At 42.9% G+C, this 21,810-nt stretch overlaps 1 protein-coding gene across 1 annotated transcript; it reads left to right on the forward strand.

The window, feature by feature from the left end:
• Window positions 1–2,482: 2,482 nt before the first annotated feature.
• On the forward strand, window positions 2,483–20,956 carry LOC131807628 (beta-defensin 119). The gene is made up of 2 exons (XM_059133158.1): window positions 2,483–2,687; window positions 20,705–20,956. The coding sequence occupies exons 1-2, from the start codon at window positions 2,630–2,632 to the stop codon at window positions 20,896–20,898; spliced, it is 252 nt and encodes an 83-aa protein (XP_058989141.1). The 5' UTR covers window positions 2,483–2,629; the 3' UTR covers window positions 20,899–20,956.
• The last annotated feature ends 854 nt before the right edge of the window (window positions 20,957–21,810 follow it).

Below are 21,810 nucleotides of genomic sequence, written 5' to 3' on the forward strand. Positions count from 1 at the left end.
ATTACCCCCCACTGTAGAGCCAAAGAACCAGGCTCAGAGTTGTTAACGTTTTCCAAGGCACTATAGGCAGGAGACAAACTTCAGAACCCAGGCTCCGTGCTGAGTCCATGCTGAGTCCTGCAGACACTGAATGACATCCTCAAGGACACACAAGCTGCTCTGTTCCCAGCCCCGGACCAGCTCGAAAACCTAGGATCTCCACTACGCTTGTTGGATTTTCTTTCCCTTTTACCCCCTTTCTGTTTCTGCTCTTCTGGCGACAAGGCAGCCTGGTGATGTCTCCCCAGAGAGGAAACAAACTCCTTGCTAGCTTTCCCTTGCTTATTTTCTGCCCTGGCAGTTATCTTCCATCTGGGCAGCCAAAGTGATTTTTCTAGGCTAAAAAGAAAAAAAAAAAAAAAAAAAAGGCAAAACAAAACAACAAACCTGACCATGTCCCCACAGTCCTCTCTAGAAGATCTTACTATTACTCCCCATGGCTCCCAGGATGGCTTCCCCAGCCCTGAGCATGGCATGGAAGCTTCCCGCCCCCCACACTTGATGTTGATGGCTGCCTCATGTTCCTCCGGGTCTCCCCTTCTGGCTCAGACATTCACAACCTCAACTGTTGGCTGACCACTCTCCTGACCTTCCTCTGTGGAAATCGGTTTTCTGCCATCCGTTCTTCTCCCTGTCCAGGAAGCCCTGGAGCAGTTCATGTCACCTGCCCGCAAGCCTCCGTTTTGTCAGACATGAGTTGGAGGTTTATGCTTGTCCCTTCTGAGGGTAATAAAGAAGATAAATATAAGGACGGTGATAATAATGATAATGAAAAACAACAATAATAATAGCGAATAATTACTCAGCACCTACTCCGCGTCAGGTACTTGGCTAAGCAATTTACATAAGTTAGTCATCCCGTTTAATTAAATCAGGAAAAGTTCTGATTTGTATTTTATCGTAGGATAATTTACCTGGAAATTTACCTGGCTCGGGGTCAGGACAAACACTCAAATTCAAATCTGTGTGAAATCAAAACCCATACTCTAATCCTGGTTTTCTAGGATTCTAGAATTCTCTTCTCTCTTCTTTCACAGGTTCTGGAGTACGGCCTGAAGCCCAGTCCTTATTCAGCTTCTTGAGATGCTGGACCGAAGGGACACAGTCGGTGTGCTTTCTCTACGCTCTGGGAGGACTTGGGTTACTCCCCCATCAGATCACTTCTCACCGGTCACTTTCTCAGTGTGTGTTATTTATTCAGACCACGGGTATTTATTGAGTCCCTGCGGTGTGCTAGGGGTGTCAGAGGTTGCTAGCTCTTCCCTAATATCCGTCCTTTCCTTCTTCTTAGTAAGACTACTCCTGAATTTGAGCTAGCCATGGTTGCCCAGAATACAGGAAACCTTTCCAGCCTACCCTGCAGCTAGGTGTAGTCGGTCATGTGAATGAGTTCTGGGCTGGGGTGGAAGAGGGGTGTGCAGACTCTGAGGGGTGTCCCTTCAAGGGAAAGGTGTGCACTTCATTTCCTCCTTTCTCCTCTCTGGCAGGAGCTGGGGCAGGAACTTGGGTCATCAGATGAAGCTGCCTGGGGAAGGATGGCAGAGCGTCCAGCCGGGGGGATTCTTGCTTCCTGCAGAATCAGGAAGCTTCTACCCTTAACTGCTTGACTGGATTTTTCTATAAGAAAACAATGTGTATCTTTTGGAATCCTTGTTTGGGGAGACTATCTGTTGAAACAGTTGAATTAATATCCTAATCCAGATGATGTTATGGGCAGTGGGGTTACAGGGCAGATTTCTGACATTCTAATGGAATGCAGAAAGATTAACCATGTAAAATAAAATGGAAAAGAACAAATAAACCTGTGCAGGTCATGAATCAAGTTATAATGACCCAGAATGACTGTGGATGAAAGTGCCCTTATCTGGTGTGACTAGGAAAAGCCTATCCTGGATGTGACATTTGAGATGAGACTGAATGATGAACAGAAGCCAGCCCTGGAAGGTCTGCAGGAAGAACTTTACAGGAAGAACAAATAGAAAATGCTATAGCCCTGAACTGGGAACTAGATTGGCAAGTTCAAGGTTCAGAAAGATATGCCCAAATATCCGTCTGTTAGAAAGCTGAGAATAAGTATTTTTAGTAAGTATTTATGTATTTAAAAAATATTTTTCTTAAATTTTTTAACGAAAGAGAGAAGCAGATTTCCGGCTGAGCAGAGAATCCCACCGACCTTGGGGCTGGACACAGGGCTGGATCCCAGGACCCCAATATCAAGACCTGAGCCAAAAGCAGATGCTTAACCAACTGAGCCACCCAGGTGCTCCCCAATAGATATTTATGTATTAATTAATGAGTTCGTCTATGGGTCTTGAGAGGCCAATGGGCTTTAATCTAACTATCTCCTCAGCAGGGAGGAAAGTCACTGTTGGTACGGGTGCTGGCCAGTTTCCCACACTATCATCTTGTACTTGGTAAGGATATCTGCTACACATTGTCCTTTGGCCTGGCTGATCTCCTATAAAGCCTCTCTTGCTATAATTCACTGCCCACAGCCCTGCTAATAAAAGCAAGGCTCATCCCTGCTACAGAGAACTCTATTTCCATCCCTTTCAGCACGGCCACTTCTTTCTCCTGTGACCTGCCAGCCATGAAGTTTCTTTTCCTCTTTCTTGTCATTCTTCTGGCCACGGAACCCATGGTCTCAGGTAACTTGGGTCTCTCTCAAGTGTCTAGGATCTTGGTTATGAACCTCTTGCCTTCCTTTCCTCTCCACTTCAGGCAGCACAAAACTCCTCATTTGATGGGGTTTGGGAGGTTTTCCCATATCAGCTCACATCCACATCTCTCTGATTCTTCTTTCCCAAGGTGGTGGGATGGTAGCTCTTTGGGGGCACCTGACACTTAAGGGCAGGATGGTATTCTGGTGGGATCTTGGGAGAAGATTTAGGGGTGATGGGGTTGGGTGCAGATTGGGGACTTGTTGGGGGCTTGAGGGCATTAAGATTAGAGCCTGAGGGTGAGCTGTGATGGGGAGAAAGACCTTGGGGTTGGATGGTAAGGGGAAGATTAGGATGAGCTGGAGGTAAGGTGTAGGGCTCTCCTGATGGCTTGGGGTGGGATGGGGAGGGGATGGGACTTGGAGTTGAGTGAAGGTGGTGCTGGGGTTGGGTAGCCTGGAGCTTGGGCTGAAACTGGGAGTTGGTACTAAATGGGGCGGGGTGTCTGATGACTGCTGCTCAGGATTGAGGTTGGTTACTTGATTAAATTTAGGTTTGACTTGGAGTTCAGGCTCAAGGGACATTGAGTTGGGTAGGGCTGGGAGTTCTACTTAAGACTGGACTGGGTTCTGAGTTTGAATTTGGTGAATATGGTTAAGGAGGTTTGGGGATGGAGTTGTGGCTGGACCCAGGTGAGCTTAAGTTGGGACCAGGCTATTGATTAGGAGGGATACTAACATCTGCTTAATGGTTGTTCCTGTGCCCAGCAGAGGAGTGTTGGATGGATGGAAAATGCCGGTTGGTGTGCAAAAATGATGAAGACAGTGTCGTACGCTGCGCAAATCGTAAACGGTGCTGTGTCCCTAGTCGTTACCTAACAGTCAAGCCAATGACTGTTGAAAGAGAGGAGCCCTGGACCGTTCCTCACACACGCAACCAATAAAACAAAGGGCCAGACCTGGCAGTAGAGGGCCTATAAATAGACCTCATGGATTAGAAAGGGCTTTGTTTCAGGTTCCTTAGCTCCCACATTCCATTAAAACTCACAAATATGTTTCTTGTGTCCATCAATCATAAGGAACGATGCTCCAAATGGATTGAGGGTGGGGTTGGGGGGATGGCAGGATGAGGGTTAAGAGGTAGCAGAGAGACATTGCTGGGGCTTGGCCACAGCAATGGGGTGATAGTTACAGTCTTGAAGATAGTTCCTCCTCTACCAGCTGCAGGAAAGGCTATCAGAGTGGGTTGAGGAGCATATCTGGGGAAGTCAAGAGACTTGAAGGCACAGCCCTGTACTGAGAGAGGGGGAGAACCGCTGGGAGGGAGAGTTGCTCCATCTTGGGGGTGAAAAGGTTGGGGGTGGACAAGGACTGAGTAGAGTCCAAATCCTTGGGTTTCTAGGGAACTTGGCTGAGATGCCTTTTGATGCTGGAGACTCCACAGCCCCAAGGATCGGAAGGTTTCCAGTGCTAAAAAAATAAAGCACGTGAACTAACCCATTTATAAATGAGTTTGTTCATTTTTCAGTTCTTCCGTTCTTTCATGGATTCGATCATTCAGTCACCCCAGCTCCTCCACTCACCACTGTCAGACTCTGCTCCTATCACCATCCACGCTTCAGCTTCCCCAGTTGTGAGGCTGGAACCCTAGAATCTATTTTAGGATTGTGGGAAGTGGGAGATGGTATAATGGAGTGCACAGCGCCTAGTGCATTGTGAGCCCTAATAAATGTAGTTGTTGCTCATTCATTTCTTTTCTTTTTTTTTTTAAAGATTTTATTTATTCACTTGACAGACAGAGATCACAAGTAGGCAGAGAGGCAGGCAGAGAGAGAGGAGGAAGCAGGCTCCCTGCTGAGCAGAGAGCCCGATTCGGGGCTTGATCCTAGGACCCCGGGATCATGACCTAAGCCAAAGGCAGACTTAACCCACTGAGCCACCCAGGTGCCCCGCTCATCATTTCTTCAAGCATTTAAGGAATATATGCTGTGTGCCTTCCAACTGTGTGAGACTCTGAGGGACATGGAAGCCTGTCTCATTTGACCTAAGAATCTAGCCTGGGAGAAGACTAACCCATGGAGAATATTCGAGAATTCTGATCGGGAATCTAGAGCACCTGGGTGTCTTCCTTGCTTTGATACCGCAAATCCTATTCTCTGGGCCCCATTTATCCAACACAGTCGTTCATCCCTGAACTGTGCTCTCTACAGAGAGGTCAGATACCAGGAGTGTTATGTAAAGCATGGTGTGTGACATGGAGACAGATAAAAGGGGTTCACTCTGATCCATGAGATAATTTGTTCTCAATTCAGTATTGCTCTTAGACTCTGGGAATTAGGGAATTAGACTCTTAGAGTTGCTCTTAGACTCTGGGAAGAGAGACACCTCTTTCTCTGATCCTGGTCCTACTCTGGGCCTCCTCTGATTAAGTCCCTCGCCATGGGGTTAGGAGTCAATGGGGACAAGTGGGATATATCCATTTAGAGACAGTGCCCCGCTCTTGTTCCAAGACCATGCTTTGAGCAGCTGGGACCTGGAATTCCCTGCCCAGAGAATACTTGTGCCTGCTTCCAGGGACACTTGGGCTTTCTCCAGAAGATGGGGCCCACCATGTGTGCACCTTCGGCAGGAGGAGTACCAAGAGACACTCCTGTTTGAGGGACAGGGGACCAGCTTGGATGTTCAGGCTGGAGTGTCCATGTCTCATGAGAGAGTCCTCACAGTGTGGAGCAGAGTTGGGGATGAGGGAGAAGAGAGCTGGGCTGTGGGCTGAGCCAGCTTCCCTCCTGCTGCCTTGTTCTTGCTCAGAACTCTGAAGAATCCAAGCATTATAGATCCAACTCTGCTCTTTCAGGTCATTATGAAGGGCTATTTCACAAAGGTCCGTGGGATAGATTTCAGTTGTCCCACTTGTTAGCTTGATTCGGAACTGTTAAATATGCAGACATATGACAGATGAGCCTCCATATGCATTCATGCCCAGGGCCCACAGATGTTGGGTTGCACTTGCAATTGGGATGGTGCTCTGTTTCAAAACCATCTCCAAGCTCCCTTCAGAGACAGGGGCTGCTTCACCTGTGCTTTCTGCATTCTCAACATCTGTGCGACCTGGGGAGACTCTTAGGCTGCCCCCTCTGAGCTACCTGGGCCCTGAGCTCCTGGGTGAGACCATCCAAAATAATTCCTCACTGGCTTCTCTACCTCCAGATTTTCTTTGCATTGAGGTCTGTTATCAGAGGGACTCTTTCTAGGAGATTCATCTGACCATGGTCCTCTCTTGCTTAGATGGCTTCTTTTGCTCCTTCCTGCCCAGGGTTGGGTCTGAAGGTGTTGGTGGCCCAGCTTCATCCCCCATGACTGCCACTCATGGACCAACCCTCTCCAACATTGCCTTTGGTCGTGGCTCCCCTCCACCTTGTCCCCACCACCAGGTTCATTTTTGCAATGAGCTCCTTCTCACCCTCAAAGTGCAGTTGATGTCCCTAGCCAGGAAAGCCTTCCATAAGCTCTGTCTCACTATTCCTTAATAATTATAATACTAGTAGCTATCATAATAGTTCCCATTGTCACTCCTTATGTGTCAGGCGCTGTGCTCGGTATTCACAGACCTGAGGTCATTCCATTCTTACACATTCTTACAACAAGCCTCTGGGTTGATTTATTTGTTTTTTTTTTTTTTTTTTTTTTTAAGATTTTATTTATTTATTTATTTTCCAGAGGGAGAGAGAATGAGAGGCAGGCAGAGGGAAAAAAAAGGCTCCTTGTTGACCAAAGAGCCCGATGTGGAACTTGATCCCAGGACCCTGGGATCATGACCTGAGCCAAAGGCAGACACTTCACCACTTGAGTCACCCAGGCACTCCACAACAACCCTCTGATTATAGCTACCTTATGGATGAAGAACTGGGACCTAGACAGGTCGTATTATTAGTCAAGGTCACATGACAGTAAGATAGAGCAGGGATTCCAACTAAGTTCTGATTGGCTTTACAAAGTGTTGGCCTTAAGCAGGAATGAAACATACTACAATATTAGGTAATTATTTATTCACTGCTCACTTTTCACCAATTCCGCCCCGCCCCGCTCCCCTCCCCCCCATACTGGATGGCAATGTTCGGCAGCTGAGACAGCATCTTATTTACTACACCTGTATTCCGGGTGATGCCAGGATCCTGGGCTAGAGGGATGGGAGGACTTGGGGATTGGATATACAGGGCTCAGGTGGGCAGTGTCCAAAAGGATGCAGAGCAGCTCTGGAGGTTTGTTCAAGTCGGTCCTCTTTAATCACCAGTTAGTTTGCTCCCAGGAGACACAGATTTCTTTCTTTCTTTCTTTCTTTCTTTCTTTCTTTCTTTCTTCCTTCCTTCCTTCCTTCCTTCCTTCCTTCCTTTCTTTCTTTTTTAAAGATTTTATTTATTTATTTGACAGACAGAGATCACAAGTAGGCAGAGAGGCAGGCAGAGAGAGAGGAGGAAGCAGGCTCCCTGCTGAGCAGAGAGCCCAATGTGGGGCTTGATCTCAGGACCCTGGGATCATGACCTGAGCTGAAGGCAGAGACTTAACCCACTGAGCCACCCAGGCACCCCGCGACACAGGATTTCATAGTGTGGAAGGTGGTCTGGGGCCAGTCAAAGGGTCCCCCAGTACTGGGGCCTGGCATTAATGTCTCCATACACAGTCATCACGCCCTTACCAAGTTCACTCATCACGAGGCCCTTGGTCCACAGCATTAAGAAGCTCCTCCGTGCTTAACACATGCATACGGAGACAGCCCTGGAGAGTGATAGGATGGTGAGGCAAGAAAAAGGCTCGAACTCACCATCAAGCCATGTGAAACTTTTAGAAGGCACTTTTTTAAAAAAAGATTATTTATTTATTTATTTGACAGGGAGAGATCACAAGTAGGCAGAGAGGCAGGCAGAGAGAGAGAGAGGAGGAAGCAGGCTCCCCGCTGAGCAGAGAGCCTGATGTGGGACTCGATCCCAGGACCCTGAGATCATGACCTGAGCCGAAGGCAGCGGCTTAACCCACTGAGCCACCCAGGCGCCCTAGAAGGCACTTAACCCCGAGTCTGAGTCTCTGGACTTGGGGTCTGGGCATGTGAAATTTTGAAAATTCCCTCAGATTATTCATTTGGGAGATAAAGCTCCACCCCAACCCCCAAATCCCCAATTTCTTCATTCCTAACAGCCCTCAAACTGTGAGAATTTCTGAGCTAGGCAACTTTCTCTTGTCTTCCCATTTCATAGGTGGGGAAACTGAGGTCTGAGGAGGAACCATGACCTACATTCATAAGTAGGTTCGAGACAATGTTGGGATTAGTAAACAGTCTTTGACTTCTGGTGAGGGGGCTGAGGGGACATGGAAGGGATATGACGAAGATGTGGGTGATACAGTGAGTGGTGGCATACGGTGTCATTATCCAGGGAGGAACCAACCTTTCCCAGCCCCATCTCAGCGTGTGAAGAAGGCAGCGCTGTACCTCAGAGAGCCTCTAGGCTTGAAGCCATAGTGAGTGGAGTCTGAGGCCTTGCTCTGCCTCTAGCAGTTACCAGGCCTTTTCCAGAACGCTGTCTCTCTGAGCCTCCATTCCATAATGCAAGAAGGAAAAATAGATATGTCTACTTCAGAAGATTATAGTGAACATTTAACAATTTAACATAAACCAAATGGCTCACAGTGGGTGATTTGCAAATGGTGATGGTCATTATTTTTCTTTTTCTTTCCAGTCAAAGGATCATTTCCTGTTTCAGAGATTTTAGTCCCAAGAGGGAATAATAATAATAATAATAATATTAATGGCTAAGGTTTACTGAGTGTTTACTATAGACTAGGAACTGTGTCTCTGGTTTCCATGTGTGCACAGCCTCCAAAAAAACAAACCAAACCAAAACAAAACACCTCTCGCTACCACTGAGGGACTAATGTCTGTCTAATTTCATGGGACTATTCCCAGACTAATAGTTCATAGTTGTAGCACAGGCAGAAATGGATCCTTCAGAAAGGATCTTTATGTGATAATAACAAAATTTATTTAGTTAACATTTATTTAGTGCTATATGCCAGTTCCTATTTGTTTTCCATTTATTATGCTATTTTTATAAGATTTTTTTTCTTAATTTATTTGACAGAGATCACAAGTAAGCAGAGAGGCAGGCTGAGAGAGACAGAGAAGCAGGCTCCCTGTCAAGCAGAGAGCCCAACACGGGGATCGATCCCAGGACCCTAGGACCATGACCCGAGCCAAAGGCAGAGGCTTCAACCCACTGAGCCACCCAGGCGTTCCTATTATGCTATTTTTATTTTCTTCTTATTTATTTATTTATTTTTAAAAGATTTTATTTATTATTTATTTGACAGGCAGAGATCACAAGTAGGCAGACAGAGAGAGAGAGAGAAGTGGAAGCAGGCTCCCTGCTGAGCAGAGAGCCCGATGTGGGGCTCGATGCCAGGATCCTGGGATCATGACCTGAGCCGAAGGCAGAGACGTTAACCCACTGAGCCACCCAAGCGCCCCTATTATGCTATTTTAAAAATATTTATTTATTTATTTGAGCTGGGAGCGAGAGGGACAGAGCATGTGAGTGAGCAGCGGGGAGGGGCAGAGCGAGAGGAGAATCTCAAGCAAACTCTCCCTGAGAGCATGGAGTCGGAGGTGGGACTCAATCCTGCCACACTGAGATCAGGACCTAAGCCAAAACCAAGAGTCAGACACTTAACCAACTGTGCCATCCAGGCACCCCACCACTTATTAAGTTATTAACACAACTCTAAGAGTTAGGGACTATTACAGTGTACACTCTACAGATGAGGAAAGGGTAGAAAAGGGAAGTAAAGAAATTTGTTAAAGGTTACCCAGCAAGTAAAGCGGGACCTGGGATTTGAACCTGAGGTTTCTTGACTTCATTTCCTACTCTTTCAACCCCTGCATAGCTCCTTAGGTTATTTTATTTGTGTTCTAATTTATTTATTTCAGCTTTGCTGAGATGTAATTGGCATATAAACATATAAGGTATTTAAATTGTATATCTTGGTGATTTGATTGTGAAAGGACCCACTCCCACCCCCCACCTCTGTCTAGTTAATTCCTCATATCCATCACCTCACAACCTCACAAATTTATCTCTTTTTTGGTGAGAATATTTAAATTGTACTCACTTAGAAAATGTCAATTATACAATAGAGTGTTATCAACCCTCTTCACCGTGTCATACGTTAGATTCTCAGACCTTATTCATCTCATAACTGAACGTTTGTATACTTTAACCAACCTCTCCCTATTTTCTCCACCTCACTTCCGGGCAACCATTTTTCCACTTCCTGTTTCTATGGGTTAGACTTTTTTTCCCTTTTTTTCTTTTTTTGGATTACATAAATGAGTGATACCATGCAGTATTTGTCTCTGTCTGGCTTATTTCACTTAACACAATGCCCTCAAGTTCCATCCATGTTGCTGCAAATGGCAGAATTTCCTTCCTTCTCATGGCTGAGTAATATTCCATTATATATTTATGCCACATCTTCTTTAGCCATTCATCTGTTGTTTTCTTATGTGAGTAGTTGTGAGTAATGCTGCAGTAGACATGGGATTGCAGATCTCTTTTGAGATCCTGTGTTCATTTCCTTTGGAAATATACCCAGAAGAGGGATTGCTGACTCATAGGATAGTTCTATTTGCAGTGTTTTGAGGAAAATATTGTTTTACATTGGGACTGCACCCGTTATATTCCCACCAACAGTGCACAAGGGTTCCCTTTTCTCCACGCCTTCATCAATTTTTTTATTTTAACTTTTTATTTTGAAATAATTATTCATAGGAAATTGCAAAGATAGTACAGAGAAAGGTCCATTTACCTTTCTTGTAATTTATCCCGCAAAGATTATATTCTACAGAATTAATAGTACCATACACAAAACAGGAAACGGAAATTGCTGCAATGGGTTTGTATACTTCTATGACATTTTATCTTAAGTGTGGAGTCATGTCACCACCACTGTGATCAAGTTACAGAGCTGGTCTTTCAATATGAAGACCTTCCCTCTGTTACTCCCTTTTTTTTTTTTTTTTTTTTTTAAGATTTATTTATTTCTTTTAGAGAGTTAGTGAGAGCCAGTGTGGCAAGGGGCAGAGGGAGAGAATATTCAAGCAGCTACCGCTCACCCTGCTAAGCATGGAGCCCAGTGCGGGGCTCGATCCCACAACCCATGAGATCATGATGTGGGCTGAAACCAAGAGCTGCCTGCATAACCAGCTGAGCCCCCCAGGTGTCCCCTTTTCTGCACAGCAGGAGAGTCTCAGCCCCACACACTCTCTTCCTGCCTCCACCCTCTGCGCTATCCTGACCCTTTGGCAACCACTGATCTGTTTCTTATCTCTCTAATTTCTATCATTTTGAAAGTGTTGTATAAATGGAATCATATATAATCTTTTCAGATTGGGTTTTGTTTTTTAGTCAGCACTGTGCTCTTGAGACTCATCCAAGTTGTGTGGATCAATTTTTTTTTTAATCTTCAGAAAAGATCATTCCTTTTAAATCTGAATAGTTCTAGCCAGTGCATTAGAGCAAGAAAGAAATTAAGACATATAGGTTAGAAAGGGAGAAATAAAACTGGCTATTTATAGATGTCATAATGCTTTCTGTAGAAAATTCCAAGGAATTTACAAAAAAAAAATCTAGAATAATAATTAAATAATTAAATTCATTAAGGCATAGAAGGATACAAGATAAACATAAAAAATTAATTACATTTCTAAATGCGATCACTGAACATGTGAATGTTGAAATTAAAAATACAGTACCATTCACAATCACTCCAAAAAATATAAAATGCTTAAGTATATATCTAATGAAACATAGGTAGCAATTGTATGTTGAGAACTACAGAATGTTGATAAAAGAAATAAAAAAATTTAAATAAATGAAGAGACATACCATGTTTATAGATTGTAAGATTCAATAAGCAGGAGCTTGGATGGCTTGGATGGCTCAGGGGGTAAAACATCTGCCTTTGGCATCTGGGCATGATCACAGGGTCCTGGGCTTGAGGCCCCAATCAGTCTCCCTGCTCAGTCGGGAGTCTGCTTCACCCTCTCCTTCTGCCCCTCCCCCTGCTTGTGCGAGCGTGCACTCTCTCTCTCTCATGTGCTCTCCTAAATAAATAAATAAAAAATCTTTAAAAAAGAAAAGATTCAACAAGCAAAGATGCCAATTTTTCTCTAATTGATAGACATTCTTAATACAATTTCTATTAAAATCCCAGCAACATTTTTTGTACCTATAGACAGAATTATTTTGCTATATCCTGCCTATAGAGAAATCCCAAAGGAATGAGAATAGCTAAAACAAGTTTGAAGAAAAAGAATAGTCAGAGGAAGCATTCTACGAGATATCAAGGCTTGTATAGCTAGGGTAATCAAGACTGTGTGGTATTGGTGGAGAGATAGCCATATGGATCAATGGAACAGAATAGGAAATCAGAAATAGCCCCACATGTGTACAACCAACTGATTTTTCAAAATGTGCAAAAGAAATTTAGTGGGAGAAAGGTATGTTTTTCAACAAATAGTGCTAGAGCAATTGGGCATCCGGAAGAGAGAAAGAAAGAGAGAAAGGAAGGGAGGAAGGGAGGGAAGGACCTTAATCTAAACCTCACATCTTATATGAAATTAACTCAAAATGGATCATAGATTTAAACATTAGATCTAAAAGTATAAAACTTCTAGAGAGAAATGTAGGAAAATCTTTCAGACGTTGGGTGAAAAGTTCTTAGATAAGAAAACACAATCCGCAAAAAAAAAAAAAAAAAATCAATAAGCTGGACTTAATCAAAATTTAAAATGTTTACTCCATGAGAAGCCCTGTGAAAAGGATAGATGGAAAGACATTCGGCAGACTGGGAAGAAATATTTGCAAGCCATATATATATCTGACAAAGGAAAGGACCTGTATCTAAAATATAGAAACAACTCTCAAAGCTCAACAGTAAAAACCAATCAAATTAGGGACGCCTGTGGGGCCCTGGGCTCTCGGCTCCTCCGGGCCGGAGACCAGGAGGCCGCCATTTGTATTCCCGTCCTCTGGAACTCTACGGAAAGCGCTCAGGGAACAAAAGCTCCTGAAAGCAAACCCGAGCGGATTACTCACCCCGGCCCCGGGTAAGGGCGGTGTAATTCCGCCTGGGGCAAAGACACTTGAGAATCACTACACCAGGCCCCTCCCCCAGAAGATCAACAAGAAATCCAGCCGAGACCAAGTTCACCTACCAAGGAGTGCGGTTTCAATACCAAGGAGAGCAGCAGAATTCCAGAGGAGGAGAAAGCCAAGCACGGAACTCATGGCTTTTTTCCTGTGATTTTTTTTAGTCTTGCAGTTAATTTAATTTTTTCTTTTTCATTTTTTTTTTTTTCTTTTTCTCGCCTTCGGGTAAAATTTTTTTTTTTTTTAACTGTTACCTTTTTCTTTTTTAACGATTTTTTACTAGTTTATCTAATATATATATATATTTTTTTACATTTTTCTTAGGTGTTTTCTTTTTTAAAAAAAAAATTCTTTTCTTTTCTTTTCTTTTTTTTTTTTTTTTTTTCTTTTTTCTTTCTTCCTTTTTGAACCTCTTTTTATCCCCTTTCTCCCCACTCACGATTTTGGATCTCTTCTAATTTGGCTAAAGCATATTTTCCTGGGGTTGTTGCCACCCTTTTAGTATTTTACTTGCCCCTTCATTTACTCTTATCTGGACAAAATGACAAGACGTAAAAATTCACCACAAAAAAAAGAACAAGAGGCAGTACCGAAGGCTAGGGACCTAATCAATACAGACATCGGTAATATGTCAGATCTAGAGTTCAGAATGACAATTCTCAAGGTTCTAGCCGGGCTCGAAAAAGGCATGGAAGATATTAGAGAAACCCTCTCGAGAGTTATAAAAGCCCTTTCTGGAGAAATAAAAGAACTAAAATCTAACCAAGTTGAAATCAAAAAAGCTATTAATGAGGTGCAATCAAAAATGGAGGCTCTCACTGCTAGGATAAATGAGGCAGAAGAAAGAATTAGTGATATAGAAGACCAAATGACAGAGAATAAAGAAGCTGATCAAAAGAGGGACAAACAGCTACAGGACCACGAGGGGAGAATTCGAGAGATAAGTGACACCATAAGACGAAACAACATTAGAATAATTGGGATTCCAGAAGAAGAAGAAAGTGAGAGGGGAGCAGAAGGTATACTGGAGAGAATTATTGGGGAGAATTTCCCCAATATGGCAAAGGGAACAAGCATCAAAATTCAGGAGGTTAGAGAATGCCCCTCAAAATCAATAAGAATAGGCCCACACCCCGTCACATAATAGTAAAATTTACAAGTCTCAATGACAAAGAGAAAATCCTGAAAGCAGCCCGGGAAAAGAAGTCTGTAACATACAATGGTAAAAATATTAGATTGGCAGCTGACTTATCCACAGAGACCTGGCAGGCCAGAAAGAGCTGGCATGATATTTTCAGAGCACTAAACGAGAAAAACATGCAGCCAAGAATACTATATCCAGCTAGGCTATCATTGAAAATAGAAGGAGAGATTAAAAGCTTCCAGGACAAACAACAACTGAAAGAATTTGCAAATACCAAACCAGCTCTACAGGAAATCTTGAAAGGGGTCCTCTAAGCAAAGAGAGAGCCTACAAGTGGTAGATCAGAAAGGAACAGAGACCATATACAGTAACAGTCACCTTACAGGCAATACAATGGCACTAAATTCATATCTCTCAATAGTTACCCTGAATGTGAATGGGCTAAATGCCCCTGTCAAAAGACACAGGGTATCAGAATGGATAAAAAAACAAAACCCATCTATATGTTGCCTCCAAGAAACACATTTTAAGCCCGAAGACACCTCCAGATTTAAAGTGAGGGGGTGGAAAAGAATTTACCATGCTAATGGACATCAGAAGAAAGCAGGAGTGGCAATCCTTATATCAGATCAATTAGATTTTAAGCCAAAGACTGTAATAAGAGATGAGGAAGGACACTATATCATACTCAAAGGGTCTGTCCAACAAGAAGATTTAACAATTTTAAATATCTATGCCCCCAACGTGGGAGCAGCCAACTATATAAACCAATTAATAACAAAATCAAAGAAACACATAAACAACAATACAATAATAGTAGGGGACTTTAACATTCCCCTCACTGAAATGGACAGGTCATCCAAGCAAAAGATCAGCAAGGAAATAAAGGCCTTAAATGACACACTGGACCAGATGGACATCACAGATATATTCAGAATATTTCATCCCAAAGCAACAGAATACACATTCTTCTCTAGTGCACATGGAACATTCTCCAGAATAGATCACATCCTCGGTCCTAAATCAGGACTCAACCGGTATCAAAAGATTGGGATCATTCCCTGCATATTTTCAGACCACAATGCTCTAAAGCTAGAACTCAACCACAAAAGGAAGTTTGGAAAGAACCCAAATACATGGAGACTAAACAGTATCCTTCTAAAGAATGAATGGGTCAACCGGGAAATTAAAGAAGAATTGAAAAAAATCATGGAAACAAATGATAATGAAAATACAACGGTTCAAAATCTGTGGGACACAACAAAGGCAGTCCTGAGAGGAAAATATATAGCGGTACAAGCCTTTCTCAAGAAACAAGAAAGGTCTCAGGTACACAACCTAACCCTACACCTAAAGGAGCTGGAGAAAGAACAAGAAAGAAACCCTAAGCCCAGCAGGAGAAGAGAAATCATAAAGATCAGAGCAGAAATCAATGAAATAGAAACCAAAAAAACAATAGAACAAATCAACGAAACTAGGAGCTGGTTCTTTGAAAGAATTAATAAAATTGATAAACCCCTGGCCCGACTTATCAAAAAGAAAAGAGAAAAGACCCAAATAAATAAAATCATGAATGAAAGAGGAGAGATCACAACTAACACCAAGGAAATACAAACTATTATAAGAACATACTATGAGCAACTCTACGGCAATAAATTTGACAATCTGGAAGAAATGGATGCATTCCTAGAAACATATAAACTACCACAACTGAACCAGGAAGAAATAGAAAGCCTGAACAGACCCATAACCAGTAAGGAGATTGAAACAGTCATTAAAAATCTCCAAACAAACAAAAGCCCAGGGCCAGACGGCTTCCCGGGGGAATTCTACCAAACATTTAAAGAAGAACTAATTCCTATTCTCCTGAAACTGTTCCAAAAAATAGAAATGGAAGGAAAACTTCCAAACTCATTTTATGAGGCCAGCATCACCTTGATCCCAAAACCAGACAAGGATCCCACCAAAAAAGAGAGCTATAGACCGATATCCTTGATGAACACAGATGCGAAAATACTCAACAAAATACTAGCCAATCGGATTCAACAGTACATTAAAAAGATTATTCACCACGACCAAGTGGGATTTATTCCAGGGCTGCAAGGTTGGTTCAACATCCGCAAATCAGTCAATGTGATACAACACATCAATAAAAGTAAGAACAAGAACCATATGATACTCTCAATAGATGCTGAAAAAGCATTTGACAAAGTACAACATCCCTTCCTGATCAAAACTCTTCAAAGTGTAGGGATAGAGGGCACATACCTCAATATCATCAAAGCCATCTATGAAAAACCCACCGCAAATATCATTCTCAATGGAGAAAAACTGAAAGCTTTTCCGCTAAGGTCAGGAACACGGCAGGGATGTCCATTATCACCACTGCTATTCAACATCGTACTAGAGGTCCTAGCCTCAGCAATCAGACAACAAAAGGAAATTAAAGGCATCCAAATCGGCAAAGAAGAAGTCAAATTATCACTCTTCGCAGATGATATGATACTATATGTGGAAAACCCAAAAGACTCCACTCCAAAACTGCTAGAACTTATACAGGAATTCAGTAAAGTGTCAGGATATAAAATCAATGCACAGAAATCAGTTGCATTTCTCTACACCAACAGCAAGACAGAAGAAAGAGATATTAAGGAGTCAATCCCATTTACAATTGCACCCAAAACCATAAGATACCTAGGAATAAACCTAACCAAAGAGACACAGAATCTATACTCAGAAAACTATAAAGTACTCATGAAAGAAATTGAGGAAGACACAAAGAAATGGAAAAATGTTCCATGCTCCTGGATTGGAAGAATAAATATTGTGAAAATGTCTATGCTACCTAAAGCAATCTACACATTTAATGCAATTCCTATCAAAGTACCATCCATCTTTTTCAAAGAAATGGAACAAATAATTCTAAAATTTATATGGAACCAGAAAAGACCTCGAATAGCCAAAGGGATATTGAAAAAGAAAGCCAACGTTGGTGGCATCACAATTCCGGACTTCAAGCTCTATTACAAAGCTGTCATCATCAAGACAGCATGGTACTGGCACAAAAACAGACACATAGATCAATGGAACAGAATAGAGAGCCCAGAAATAGACCCTCAACTCTATGGTCAACTAATCTTCGACAAAGCAGGAAAGAATGTCCAATGGAAAAAAGACAGCCTTTTCAATAAATGGTGCTGGGAAAATTGGACAGCCACATGCAGAAAAATGAAATTGGACCATTTCCTTACACCACACACAAAAATAGACTCAAAATGGATGAAGGACCTCAATGTACGAAAGGAATCCATCAAAATCCTTGAGGAGAACACGGGCAGCAACCTCTTCGACCTCTGCCGCAGCAACATCTTCCTAGGAACAACGCAAAAGGCAAGGGAAGCAAGGGAAAAAATGAACTACTGGGATTTCATCAAGATCAAAAGCTTTTGCACAGCAAAGGAAACAGTTAACAAAATCAAAAGACAACTGACAGAATGGGAGAAGATATTTGCAAACGACATATCAGATAAAGGACTAGTGTCCAGAATCTATAAAGAACTTAGCAAACTCAACACCCAAAGAACAAATAATCCAATCAAGAAATGGGCAGAAGACATGAACAGACATTTCTGCAAAGAAGACATCCAGATGGCGAACAGACACATGAAAAAGTGCTCCATATCACTCGGCATCAGGGAAATACAAATCAAAACCACAATGAGATATCACCTCACACCAGTCAGAATGGCTAAAATCAACAAGTCAGGAAATGACAGATGCTGGCGAGGATGCGGAGAAAGGGGAACCCTCCTACACTGTTGGTGGGAATGCAAGCTGGTGCAGCCACTCTGGAAAACAGCATGGAGGTTCCTCAAAATGTTGAAAATAGAACTGCCCTATGACCCAGCAATTGCACTATTGGGTATTTACCCTAAAGATACAAATGTAGTGATCCAAAGGGACACATGCACCCGAATGTTTATAGCAGCAATGTCCACAATAGCCAAACTATGGAAAGAACCTAGATGTCCATCAACAGATGAATGGATCAAGAAGATGTGGTATATATACACAATGGAATACTATGCAGCCATCAAAAGAAATGAAATCTTGCCATTTGCAACAACATGGATGGAACTAGAGCGTATCATGCTTAGCGAAATAAGTCAAGCAGAGAAAGACAACTATCATATGATCTCCCTGATATGAGGAAGTGGTGATGCAACATGGAGGCTTAAGTGGGTAGAAGAATAAATGAAACAAGATGGGATTGGGAGGGAGACAAACCATAAGTGACTCTTAATCTCACAAAACAAACTGAGGGTTGCCGGGGGGAGGGGGTTGGGGAGAAGGGGGTGGGATTATGGACATTGGGGAGGGTATGTGATTTGGTGAGTGCTGTGAAGTGTGTAAACCTGGTGATTCACAGACCTGGGGATAAAAATATATGTATATAAAAAATATATGTTTATAAAAAATAAAAAATTAAAAAAAAAAAATTAGGGACGCCTGGGTGGCTCAGTTGGTAAGTGTCTGCCTTCAGCTCAGGGTGTGATCCCAGGGTCCTGGGATCAGCGCCACATTGGGCTTCCTGCTCAGTGAGGAGTTGGCTTCCCCCTCCGCCTGCTGCTTCCCCTGCTTGTGTTCCCTCTCTCACTCTCTCCCTCTCCACCCCGACAAATAAATAAATAAATAAAATATTTTTAAAAAACAATCAAATTAGAAGAAAGATGTTTCACTAAAGAGGATATACTGATAGCAAATAAGCCCCCCAAAAGACGTTCAACCTCATTAGCCACGAGGGATATGTGTATGAAGACCACGTAATAGTCCACTGCATAACTAACTAGTAGGACAGCTAGAATTAAAGATAATGGCAGGACTAAATGCTGGCAAAGATGCTGACAAACTAGATCTTTTACACATTGCTGGTGAGAACATTAAGGGGCACAACTCTGGAAAACAGTTTTGCAGTTTCCTTTTAAAAAACTAAATATACCCTGGCCGTGTTAGCCAGCAAAGGCACTCCTGGGCATTTATTCCAGAGAAATGGAAATTTAGTTCCAAAAATTTGTACATGAATGTTCATAACAGCTTTATTTGTTTTTTAAGGGATTCTTTTTTTTTTTTTTTTTAAGATTTTGTTTATTTATCTGACAGAGGGAGAGATCACAAGTAGGCAGAGAGGCAGGCAGAGAGGGGAAGCAGGCTGCCTGCTCAATCCCAAGACCCTGAGACCATGACCTGAGCTGAAGGTAGAAGCTTAACCCGCTGAGCCACCTCGCCATCCCAGGGATTCTTTTTTTAAGACTTATGTTTTTAGACTGGTTTTAGTTTCATGGCAAAATCGAGAAAAAAGTACAGAGTATTCCTCCATATCCTTTGTCCCTACCCATGTGTAGTCTTCCCTATTATCAACAGCCCCCACGGAGTGGGGTGTTTGTTACAACTGATGAACCTACAGGAACACATCATTATCACCCCAAGTCTGCATTTTACCTTAGGGTTAGGGTTCGCTCTTGGTGTTATATATTCTCTGGGTTCAGACAAATGTGTAATGATATGAATTGATCATTAGAGGATCATATAGAGTAATTTCACTGCCCATCAAACACTCTGTGCTCTGCCTATTCACTTCTCTTCTCCACCAATCCCTGGCAACACTGATCTTTTTATTGTCCCCATAGTTTTGCCTTTTCCAAAACGTCATAGAGTTGAAATCAGACGGTATGTACGTAAGCCCTTGCAGACTGGCTCCCCTCACTCACTAATGTGCCTTCAAGATTCCTCCATGTCTGTTCATGATTTGACAGCTCATTTCTTTTTAACATTGAACAATATTCCCTTGCCTGGTTGTGCTACAGTTTATGTACCCACTCACCTACTGAAGGCATCTCGGTTGTTTACAACTTTTGGCAGTTATGAATAAAGCTACTATAAACACCGTGTGCAGATTTTTTTCATGGTTAAGACCGCTTTATTGGCGGCTGTTGGTATAAGTCATTAAATATTGATCCCCAGGGAAGCACTCAGTTATTTATGGATTACTGGTCCAAAGAGAGCTAAAGGAGACTGATCCAACTGCCTGCTGCGATGATAAGCTGAGGTCACCCCTGCTACTCGGGAAATGGAGCCACAACTGGCTGTGACATGCACACTCTTCCACCAACTGATCGTCATGGTGACTCTATAGAGGAGGACATCCGCCATCCCGCCCTTCAGATGCGCCGGAATGTCACAATCCTCCTGAAATAGCTTTTGTTTCTCTGGAACTTAATTTTCAAACTGCCTACATGAAGTAGTTCATGTGCAGATTTTTGCGTAGACATCAGTTTTCAAGTTCTTTAGGTAAATGCTGAGAAACGCAATGACTGGGTTGCGTGGTAAGTGCGCGTTTAGTTCTGTAAGAAACTGACAAACTGCCTTCCAGAGTGGCCGTCTGGGTTCTTATTGCCATGGGCAGTGTAGGAGAGTTTCCGTGGTTCCACATCCTTGCCAGCTTTTGGTGTTGACAAGTGGTCCAGATTTTGGTCATCCTAATGGGTGTGCAGTGGCATCTCATTCTTATTTAACCCGCTTTAGGTCCTGATGCTGCTCCCTGACTCCTCGGATCTAAGTTACTAAGTGGAAACCGACTATCTGTCTTTTGTTTGTTTTGGCCAGGCAGACATCACACCCTCCGATGCATGGGAAACACGGGAGTCTGTAGACCCTCTTGCAGAAGGACTGAACATCCCTACCTCTACTGCCTAAATTATCAGCCATGCTGCCTCCAGTCCTACATGAGGATAAGTATTGCTGGCAGAGAAGAGAAAGATGACTGGAGCCAAGAGAACCGCTGGCCAAAAATACCCTGAGTGCTCGAGATCGCCATCTTCAACCTGAAGTCAGGACCCCTCATTAAAATTCATGCATCTGCCACCCTTGTCTGTCTTTCATCCATTGGAAATCATGGTGAGAAACTTAGTTTTGCGTGGTGAGATACCTGTTCCATTCTGGATCCAGCCCCGTGGGAGAGAAGGCTAGAAAACCGTAAGGACAAGAAGAAGCTAGACAAACCATAGAAGATGGGGAGGGAATGTCTTGAGACCCACTGAGGGAGAGCTGAAGGGTTTGGGCAGAGTCATGACTTCATCTGTGCTGTGTTGGTCTCAGAGGGGGCCCGGCACTATTGGGATGGAGGTACAGGGCCGGGGATGGAGGTCAAGCCTGTCATGCGTAGGCTCATTAAGCAGAACAAAGGGCTGAACTTAAACAGCATTTGGGGGAAGGATCCTGGGGTAGTGGTGTTGGTTACAGATCTGGAGAAGGGTTGATGACATTTAGAAGTGTAGACCCTGAAGTGAATCCAGCGCTGACTGCCTGATCTTCAAAGCTTAATGCTGTCACATTGTTTCAGCATTTGAGTTCAGACATTGAGTGTCAGTCTCCTCCTCTGACAATTCTCTTCTCTTCCTTCGTTCTGTGCTGTTGCCCAGCCTCTCATAGCAACAAGCCGTATGAATTGGACAAAATTGGAGGTTCTAGACCTGTTTCTGGATGAGTCATGGTCTAAGAACCCAGATGAACCCTCCCATTGAGACTATCTAAAATCATTTATTTCAAATAGGCAAAAAACAAAACAAAACAAAACAAAAAAAAAAAACCAAAAACAAAGCACCTTCTTAAGCATCCTTGACTTTCAAAAAAAAGTAAAGAATATTAAGACTGAGTGAAACCAGGTGCTTTTCTGAAGGCAGTAACTGAGACTGGCTTTTGTCTTGAAAGCA

This window comes from Mustela lutreola, chromosome 9 (assembly GCF_030435805.1).
Source record: "Mustela lutreola isolate mMusLut2 chromosome 9, mMusLut2.pri, whole genome shotgun sequence".
Lineage (NCBI taxonomy): Eukaryota > Metazoa > Chordata > Mammalia > Carnivora > Mustelidae > Mustela > Mustela lutreola.

Coding starts and splice junctions, on each gene's coding strand:
- LOC131807628 (XM_059133158.1), top strand. CDS start 2,630: ATGAAGTTTCTTTTCCTCTTTCTTGTCATTCTTCTGGCCACGGAACCC. Junction 2,688..20,704: donor CACGGAACCCATGGTCTCAG/GTAACTTGGGTC, acceptor TGTTTTGGCCAG/GCAGACATCACACCCTCCGA.